Below are 11128 nucleotides of genomic sequence, written 5' to 3' on the forward strand. Positions count from 1 at the left end.
AGAATATAGTATGATTCACCACCAAATCCAAACTTTTTCATAACAAATCAAACAAAAAGTTAATCACCAGAACCCCCCATCACACCAATAAGCCATCCAACATCCCCATCTCTACAAATCAATTCCCATCAAAGATCATTAAAAACACTAAACAAAACAACGAGAAACAAACCCTAATTCCACCATAGAATCAAAACATGTCCAAGAATCTTGGACCCCTCACACACACACACAGAGCGAAGAAGAAGAAGAAGAGAAGAAGAAGAAGCTTAGCATACCAACCAAGAGTCTCGCCACCGCCGCACTTCTCTTCTCCGTCGAGCCCATCTGCGGATGGATGAGTGTGTCTCGCAGCCGTCTTTGCTTCCGGGAAGCCTCTTCTGTTTGCATAGCATTATTCATTAAAAATTTAGTGTATTTACTTTGCCCTAAATAATTCATGAGTTTTTTATTTGTATGCCCTACAACTAAATATTACACGTATACCCGCAAATTTCCTTTTTTATAAATAAATATCATTATTGTAAATAAACATGTATATTTTGAAATACAAATTAATTTTATAAATGATTAAACCCCAAAATATAAAAATAAACTAGGTAAAATAATAAATTTGTAACTTTTATGTTTTGCCTCAAAAAAGTTATATATATATATATATATATATATTAAGTAATCCTTTCCCTTATCCAATAATAAATAATAACTTATTAATTTAATTTAAAAAGGTATTTTAAATGGAAAAAGACGGTGGCTTTTGTATTTTAATCCTTTTCCTTTTATAATTACTAAAATTACTTATTTGTGGTTTTTAACATATTTTTAAAAGAAATTGTTATTGTTTTCTAAAATTTATTAATTTTAAAAACTTTTTAAATTTTAAATTATTATTATTATTATTATAGCAAACGTTATTTAGGAAAAAAAAATTAGGAAACAAATTTTTTAACTAGAAGCAATTTATTTAAATAAAATAAAATAATGATAATGGACTAATCTATTAACAAAGTATAATTGTATAAAATAATAGTTAAAAACATTTGTGTCAGTATCTAGGTAGTCAAAACCGGACCAAACTTTTGAACTGGAGAAGGCCAAATTTAAGGGTCAAGAGGTCCAATCACAGTTAGATCGAACCGGATTTAATAAATAAAAATATAAAATAAAATACATTAAATATTATATTAATTTTTAAATCAAATACACCCCTATATTAATTTTTAAATCAAATACATATTACCATGGGATATGCTATCTTATCATATTGGCATGGCATTATTTAACATGTTTTCATATTAGATTATAAACACAAACGCTGTTTTCATAAACACAAAAGATTATTAGATTATTTATCCTATATCAAGTGTTTTCATGCCACAGGTTTCTCAACACAAAAGATTATTAGATTATTTATCCTATATCAAGTGTTTTCATGCCCTAAATAATTCATGAGTTTTTTTTTATTATTTATTTGTATGCCCTACAACTAAATATTACACGTATACCCGCAAATTTCCTTTTTTATAAATAAATATCATTATTGTAAATAAACATGTATATTTTGAAATACAAATTAATTTTATAAATGACTAAACCCCAAAATATAAAAATAAACTAGGTAAAATAATAAATTTGTAACTTTTATGTTTTCCCTCAAAAAAATTATATATATATATATATATATTGTTTAAGTAATCCTTTCCCTTATCCAATAATAAATAATAACTTATTAATTTAATTTAAAAAGGTATTTTAAATGGAAAAAGACGGTGGCTTTTGTATTTTAATCCTTTTCCTTTTATAATTACTAAAATTACTTATTTGTGGTTTTTAACATATTTTTAAAAGAAATTGTTATTGTTTTCTAAAATTTACTAATTTTAAAATTTTTTTAAATTTTAAATTATTATTATTATTATTATTATTATTATTATTATTATTATAGCGAACGTTATTTAGGAAAAAAAATTAGGAAACAAATTTTTTAACTAGAAGCAATTTATTTAAATAAAATAAAATAATGATAATGGACTAATCTATTAACAAAGTATAATTGTATAAAATAATAGTTAAAAACATTTGTGTCAGTATCTAGGTAGTCAAAACCGGACCAAACTTTTGAACTGGAGAAGGCCAAATTTAAGGATCAAGAGGTCCAATCACAGTTCGAACCGGATTTAATAAATAAAAATATAAAATAAAATACATTAAATATTATATTAATTTTTAAATCAAATACACCCCTATATTAATTTTTAAATCAAATACATATTACCATGGGATATGCTATCTTATCATATTGGCATGGCATTATTTAACATGTTTTCATATTAGATTATAAACACAAACGTTGTTTTCATAAACACAAAAAATTATTAGATTATTTATCCTATATCAAGTGTTTTCATGCCACAGGTTTCTCAACTCAAGGAATAATGTAGCATTTGTGATCTGAAAAACACACATCTACTTATATATCTTTGAGGAACAAAACAAAACCATAGGAATATAGAATATAAACTAGGGGTGGCAAAAATTCGGGTCCGGACAAAACCGGGTCCGGACAACTACTAATATAAATAGAAAAAAACTTGTGTCCGGACCCTGCCCGGTTTTAAATCCGGACAAACTTGGTATGTCCAAAACCCCGGTTTATTTTTAAAACCCGGGTTGTCCGGATGTCCAAATTTGTCCGAATTCTATAAGTTATTTTTTAAGTTCGCTCAAATATTAAATTATACAAAAAAATAATTTAATTCACATTAAATGCAAAAACATTAATAATCCAAAACTCAACTCAAATTATAGAAAAATCTAAGTCTTAATAGAAAACAATAGATGTTTAAAGTTTTTAGAAGAATGGGCTTAAAACAAATGGGCCTAAGGTTGTGAGCTTTTAAAGTTTTTATGGGTTAAAAGCGGGCCTTTGTCAATTTCTATGTCCGGACTCGCCCGATTTAAATCCGGACAACCAAGCCATAGTCCGAACCCGCCCGGATTTGCAAAACCTTATATCCAAACCCTTTTTATTCCGGGCCGGACAAAACCGGGCCGGCGGGTCCGGACAGATTATTGCCACCCCTTAATAAACACCAGAAACTATAATGTCATGCCAACTTGCATGAGTTACATCAACATGACAACAAACATATAAATAAATTAGATGCTTCTCACGGGAGGTGATGGGTGGTGCCGGTGGTTGACGGGAGAGATGATAAGTGGTGCCGGTGGTTGACGGGAGAGATGATAAGTGGTGCCAGTGCTTGACGTGAGGGAGATTCGGTGCTTGACCAGTGGTGCCGCTGCTTGACGGAACTAGGCGGGAGATCCGGTGCTTGATCGGTGAGGGAGATCCAGTGCTTGACCAGTGGTGTTGCTGCTTGTCGGGATTGGGAGGGAGATCAGGTGCTTGACGGGATGGGAATCCGGTGGAGAGTCTGAAGACCTAGGTCATGGGGGTGGAGTGCAATGTTCTAAAAACAAGACTGGACTGGTCGGTTCATCGGGAATCGGCCGGTAAACCGGTCCGGTTAGTCACACAAAACACCATGTAACCGGACCGTTTGGTTCAACTTATTCAACCGGTGAACCGGACCGCCCGGTTGGATTATTTATTTTAAAATTTTAAAATTAAACTCATTCTCAAAAACAAAAAGCAAGACATTATATACATGTATTTTATTTTATTCGTCATTTTTTTAATGTTGTTTTTGTTGTTATTGTTGTTGTTGTATACTTATATTTTATTTAATTCTTTATTTTTGAATATTTGTTGTATGGTTGTATTCATGTATATTGTTCTTTGAAAAATTAAATTTTATGTAGAGTTGACATGTTGTGACCTTATAAAGGCAATATAACTTTGCAATATGTAATTTTATTTTTTTTCTTAATTTTTTCCTTATTTTTTAAATTATTATTTTTTTACTTTTTTTAAATTTTTTAATTTTTAAAAATTTATTTATTTGAAAAATATTAAATCCGGTTGAACCGACCTATTCACTAGTTCAACCGGTTGGACCATGAACCGGCTGCCTAACCAGGTCGACAACCGGTCCGGTTTTTAAAATATTGGTGGAGTGGAGGGTCTTGGTCTTGAGACAATGAACCATATAATCTTAGATATTAATATTAGATTATTAGGCTTTTTTTAAAAATTCATTGCTGAAACCGATTGAATCGGCCGGTCCATCGGGTTCAAAAGCGGTTTTTCTTCTACCCAATTTTATAGGTTGAATCGGACCGGCCTAGTGTCCGGGTCCGTTCCAACTTGATTTTGACTACCTAAGTCAGTATACATCATGATTATAAGTAGAAAGCAAAAATTTAAAAAAAAACACACCTGATGGTTTTTTTTTAAATGTTGGCTATTTAAATAATAATATATATTTTTAAATTAAATGGGTTTTTAAAAAATAATAAAATTTAGAAAAGAAATAATATTTTTTTAAAAAAATAGGGTTAAAAAACCCAAAATAAATCACTTTAATTATTATTAAAAAAAGGTTAAAATGCAAAAAATAATAAATAAAAAGGGCTAATAAGGGAAATAGCCCTACAATTTTCCTTGAAAACAGATAGGATTTCAAAAAAATATCAAAAAAATTTGTTGAGGTATCTCCATAAAAAGGGGGTTTTTTTCAAATATAACGTTTCTTTTTTTATATAATTATCAAAATAACCTCATATGAAATTTATTTATCAACATGGGTTTCGAAAACATCATAATATCGTCATCTAGGTGATGAGTTGGCCTTTTAAAAATATTATGATATTGATTTTTTTAATACACATTCTTCTCTTTTTAAAAACCACAAAAATGAGATATTTTCAACCACATTTATTTTTGAAAAAAATATATTATTATTATTACTATTATTTATCTTTTAAATATTGGATAGAGAATAGATTTGTTTAGGTATAATCACCAAAATAGTCATGTACTTTTCTCTCTCTTCCCTTTTGGTCCCTCTACTCAGAAATATTCCTGACTAGTCCCTCTACTTTTGAAAATGTGCCCACTTGGTTAAAAATGCTCCCAACCAGTCCCTCTACTTTTAAAAATGTGCCCACTTAGGGGGATTAAGTGGGCATATTTCTAAAAAGAGAGGGACTGGTTGGGAGCATTTTTAACCAAGTGAGCACATTTTCAAAAGTAGAGGGACTAGTCGGGAGCATTTCTGAGTAAAGGGACCAAAAAGGAAGAGAGAAAAAAGTAGAGGGACCAACTAAGGTATTATACCATTTGTTTATGAGTAATGATATTTTTACAGAATAGATTTCCGGAATAGGTTTCCCGAATGACGTGGATGTCAAGTTGGCATCCATGTCAGCATCCACGTCATTCTTTCTTTATTTTTTTTTAAAGAAAAATTTAATTTCACTTTATTATGTAAATCCTAAATATAAACATTTAATCCTAAAAGATAAACATGTAAATGATAAACCGAAAGCCCCTCCCTAAACCCTAAACTGGAAATGACAAACCCCAGCAGGTTTGTGATTTCTTGTTTAAGGTTTAGAGTATAGGATTTAGGGTTTAGGGTTTAGAGTTTAAGGTTTAGGGTTTAGAGCTTAGAGTTTACGGTTTATTATTTATTATTTAGGATTTAAATTTTTTTATTTTTAGGGTATAGATTTTGTAGTATTTGGGTTTATGATTTTAGATATAGTTTTATAAATTTTTTTTAATTTCAAGTATTTAAGAATTTTTAAGGTTCAAATTTGAAGTTTATATAAAAAAATAATGACGTGGATAAGGATGTGGATTACAAGTTGGGCATCCACGTCAGAAACCTATTCGGTAAATCTATTCGAGTAAAAATAACATTGAAGTAATGATATTTTTAACGAATAGAGCATCCATGTCATTCTTTCTTTATTTTTTAAGAAAAATTTAATTTCACTTTGTTATCTAAATCCTAAATTTAAACATTTAATCCTAACAAATAAACATGTAAATGATAAACCGAAAGCCCTCCTTAAACCCTAAACTGGAAATAACAAACCCCCGCAGTGGTTTGTGATTTCTTGTTTAAGGTTTAGAGCATAGGATGTAGGGTTTAGGGCTTAGAGTTTACGGTTTATTATTTATTATTTAGGGTTTAAATTTTTTGATTTTTAGGATATAGATTTTGAAGTATTTGGGTTTATGATTTTAGATATAGTTTATATATATTTTTTTAAATTTTTAGTATTTAAAAATTTTTAAAGTTCTAATTTGAAATTAATATAAAAAAATAACGTAGATGAAGATGTGTATGACAAGTTGAGCATCCACGTCATTCGGAGAAAATTATTCGGTAAATATATTCGCTAAAAATAGCATGCTTATAATTTTATATTTCTTTGTTGAGTAAAACTAAATCAATTTCAAAAGGAAGCCGATTCTGTTCTCATTCAGCCCTTCGACATCTTTTCAATTGTCTCACTCCTTCAAAGCTCATCGCCATGGCGGCAGCGAACAACACCAACGTTCCCACCGCCACAAGCGTCATCACGGATTGGCATCAGAGACCTCCAAACCCCAAGAACCCCATCGTCTTCTTCGACGTCACCATCGGCACAATTCCCGCCGGCCGCATCAAGATGGAGCTCTTCGCTGACATCACCCCCAAGACCGCTGAGAACTTTAGGTCATGCCCCTTTGCGCATCACTCTCTCTCTCTCTCTCTGGATCCCTACTTTTCAATCTCCCAACTCTAAAAGTTGTTGCTTTTTTGTTTTTTTTAATAAAATTTGGTTTAGATTCTTTAACTTGTGATTTTTTTAAAGATTTCTTCTTTTTTATTCTCGTTCATCTTGACGTCGGCGCAGGCAGCTCTGCACTGGTGAATACAGGTACTGAAATTTTACTGCTTTTGGACTTGTTTGCATTGATTCCATGGAGGGTTCATAAATCTTTCATTTTAATGTATGAGTTGAAGCTCAGTTTTGTTTTTGATAGATTTGTTTAACTATGTAGAAAAGCAGGAGTACCAGTAGGTTACAAAGGATGCCATTTTCATAGAGTAATTAAAGATTTCATGATTCAAGGTGGTGATTTTTTGAAGGTATGCCTTTTTTATTATGAGATCAGTCTTTACTGTTCAATGCTCTTGCCAATATTTAAGTCAAGTATTTGGTTTAATTATTTTGGGTGCATAGGCATGTCATATCAGTTGGATTTTTGTACATAGGTTTGTTATTCCTGTGGTTGAATTGTTTAGACATTTAGCTGAAATGACTAATAATTGACAGATTTGATTTATACCAGAGTATTTTTTTAGTAAATTCTCAAATTCTTTGCTTATTTTTTTGGCAGGGTGATGGTAGTGGATGCGTTAGCATATATGGAAGTAAGTTTGAGGATGAAAATTTCATTGCAAAGCATACAGGTCCTGGCCTGCTATCTATGGTATGCTATTTTGTTATGCTATTAGTTGCCAAAATGCTGATCAGTTCTGAACCATGGCCATGAGATTCTTATTCAGTATGATTGTGATGTTTGTTCTAGGGTTTTGTTATGTTATCCTGGAAATTCTAACTTGTTTTCTTATTCCATGTCTGAACTTGTGCCTCAGTATTATTCTAATCATCTTAACTGGTTTCACCCCTTTTTTTGGTTATAAACTTGTTCTATGGAAGGACATTTTCTACAAAATAGTTGGTTTAAACAACTGTCAACTATTGCTAATGGAGGTCTGCCAAGTTTGACTATTGAGCTGATATTGTTCTTTCTTTGTTGTATTCTAAAAGCCATAGCCATCAAATCCTGATTTACCAGCACTATTAGATACTAGACATGTGGATTCTTTTCATGAAATTTTTAGATATATTAAATAAATGTTCCTTTCTCTGTTGATTCTCACTCTCTACTTTTCTTGTTTTAGAAACATAACCATAGTCCGTCTCTTTAAAGATTAAATTGGTATGGAAGACTGGATGTTTGCCCATGAAAGAACAAATTAGAAGAATCTAAAATGCTATCAATTTAGGTCATGTCTTGGATGACACTTGAGTAATGTATTTTGTGTTCATTTTTAGATTTGCAGTCATTTTGAGGCAAAGAAAAAAAAAAGATCAAGATTTCCATCAATCTTTAGCTTATAAAGTTAACTGGATCCTCATGAATGTGAAGAACGAGACTGAAACCCTCCTGTATTAAATCTGACAGTCACCTACATTATGGAATAAATCTTTTCATAAAGTGCTCCACAAGCATAAAATAACAAGTGCAAATCATTTCTGGATGCTGAATGAAACAGATGATAGGGAGGAGAGTTAACCAGATGTGATGTATGATTTGGAGTTTTATTGGGCAGGGAAGGGAGTGCCTGCATAGTTTATTGAAATGCATTTTTTTGAAGAAGTATTGAATGAATGCATCCAGCCTTCAGATTGAGTCCTGACATTCTAGAGTATATCTTCGTTATTGGCTTGATGACCTCTTGGTTAACTACTTGGAAACTAGGAATCTTAAGAGTCCTTAGCCAATCAAAATTAATTTTGAAATGCTTGTCTATACCTATATGTTGGTTTCAACATTCACCTCGATGCAATTCGAACATCATACCCTTTGTTAATTGGAACCTAAATGTTTAATCATCAGAGAATTCCATCGAGTTATTCTAACCAGCAATCTTCACTTTGCTCATGTCTGAATTTAAGTTATTACAAAATTATCCTATCTGCATAGATTGATGAAACATCCTACTATTTGTCATGGTATTCTAGATGTATAAATAAATTGCATCAAAGATCATTTCACAAGCTTGATCAAATTTTCAATAAGAAATACTCCCTCTGTCTATTTTACTATTTGTTTTCAATCATGAAATCACCTTTTTATTATTATTATTTTATTTATTTATTATTTTTTTTGTCATTCTCCATTTCCTGAATGTGAGGTGATTGCATTCTTGCAGGCAAATAGTGGGCCTGGGACTAATGGATGCCAGGTAATCATAACATTCTTTTGACCGTAAATATAATCGCAGAGTATGAGTAATGTGTTAAAACTTAGCAGTGCTCTAGTTTGCATGTACTAGAAAATATTGCCCTGCACATTAGATGTGTTTGCATAAAGTTCTTTTATCATGATGTGTGTTGAGCAGCTTTGGAGTTAGGAGATACTATGTGTTTATGCACATAACTGCATTCTGTTTTTGAAAGTCTATTTTCCTTTTCACTATGAAATCCTGTCATCTTTCACAATTCAAGAAATATAATCCAGCAAGATGCTTTGTCCTTTTTGACTTCAGATGGTTCTTGAATGCAAATTCAGTGTTATATCATTATGCTGCTGGGATATATATATATATATGTTTATATTTATTTCATTTTTATAGTATTTTTTTATCTCTTTATAAACTTTTTTTTTTAATTTTGCTGCAGTTCTTCATAACATGCTCCAAATGTGATTGGCTGGACAATAAGCATGTCGTTTTTGGGGTAAGTTATTTTAATAAGTTATGCAGCCTTCATTATTATATGGTTTCAAAAACTGCATGGATAGGTTAGTTGGATCAGCAGACACTGAGATAATGGAGATTGTATGTAATGATTTGGCTTCACATGGATTCAGTTGCTTTTGTTGGTGCTTTCTCCCCTCTAAACAAATATCTTATTGTAGTCTACTCTGCAGTATTGTTTTCATTCTAACTATGCAATTGATAAATTTGTTTCTACCAATTATCATATGCTATTCGTTTTCAGATGCTTATTAGTTGTGCCAGATTACGAACCCTAAACAGTGGTGTGTTAATGGGATCTTCTGTGATCCTAGTACATTTTATCAAGGAGAGATACATGAATTATTGATTATAGCATTTTGTTTATGGATTTTTTTAAAAAGTCATTGCATTAGCCAACTGACAATTGCCTCTGATAACAATTTTGATGCAGAGAGTATTGGGTGAAAGGTCTTTTGGTCGTCAGGAAGATCGAGAATGTCGCGACTGGACCTAACAATCGTCCTAAACTTCAATGTCTCATAGCTGAATGTGGCGAAATGTAGTTCTGTGATAACCTCCTATGAGATATTTAACTTCCATCTATATTGAATGACTGAACTATAAAAGGTAGTAGCCTTGATTTGTCTTTTATAATTGAAATTGTCGATGAAGTTACAAGTTTCATGAAGCTGGGGAAAGCTCTTGTTACTTGTGAGATGTTAATCCTAAGCTAGTATATGGAATTCTTATAGATGTGGTTTTTCCTTTTGCTGTAAGGTTGTGTTTGGTACATGGGAAAGTTATCTACTTTCCCGGGAAAGTAACACATAGGAATGACTTTATCATGTTTGGTTATGATAACTTATGTGGGTATTCGATTTTTCGGATCGGCAAAAACTCGACTCATATTTTACCCGATTTAAACTAGATATTAAAAATTTGGTATCTCGTTTAAATTGGGATATCGGATATTCGGATCCAAATTTAAGTTTTATCTGTCTTATTGAATTTTTTTATATAATAATATGATAAATTTATTAATTACAACAAGAGTTAAAATTTTATATAATTTTATATAAAAAATTATAATAAAATTTATAAATTTTTTTATCAATCTTACACATCAAATATGTTTTGCAATAATAAACGTTTCATCAATGAAGGCTAAAGAGAGGACGTGAGAAGATTTTGAATATGCTTGCTTGAGGCTTATCAATGTTATGCAAATCCATTAAATTTTTTTTATTTTGGTGACCAAATGTGGATAAATCACATGTCAAAGATGGGTGCATATAAGAAGTTGAGTTTTATAACACCTATATTTATTCATGTAAACTAAAATTTGAATTTATTTCTATTTATGCATGTGAGCTAAAATTTGAATTTACTTCCTCAACAAGATATGCATGCATCGCCAACGACATGCGAGTCTATTGCTACACGGGTCGCCGATAGAGCTCTCACCGAGTGGTGAGAGTTTGATTATCGGCTGAGGGTACATTTCTGGGAGTTGTGAATAGTGGTTGTGTATGAGTGGTTCCAGCGCTCACGTGAGCGCGGCCCCGTCCCCAATTGTTTCATTGAGGCTTGTGCATGTCCTTGGGGTCTCTAGTGGGTTCGCCTCTCCCCAAAAAAATGCATGCATCTTGTGTCTTTTGGTTTTCTCACAGTGCCTGGATATGCTCTCTTATTTA

The 11128-nt window shown here is 31.5% G+C and overlaps 1 protein-coding gene across 1 annotated transcript; it reads left to right on the forward strand.

Moving 5' to 3' along the window:
• The first annotated feature begins 6363 nt into the window (after positions 1-6363).
• LOC120269521 (peptidyl-prolyl cis-trans isomerase CYP22) lies at positions 6364-10210 on the forward strand. The gene is given in 8 exon segments (XM_039276861.1): positions 6364-6635; positions 6817-6840; positions 6965-7052; positions 7304-7396; positions 8907-8939; positions 9376-9432; positions 9886-9900; positions 9902-10210. Coding segments are annotated over 8 exon segments (591 nt in total). The 5' UTR covers positions 6364-6450; the 3' UTR covers positions 9998-10210.
• Positions 10211-11128: the final 918 nt, after the last annotated feature.

Source organism: Dioscorea cayenensis, chromosome 9 (genome assembly GCF_009730915.1).
Source record: "Dioscorea cayenensis subsp. rotundata cultivar TDr96_F1 chromosome 9, TDr96_F1_v2_PseudoChromosome.rev07_lg8_w22 25.fasta, whole genome shotgun sequence".
Taxonomy (NCBI): Eukaryota; Viridiplantae; Streptophyta; class Magnoliopsida; order Dioscoreales; family Dioscoreaceae; genus Dioscorea; species Dioscorea cayenensis.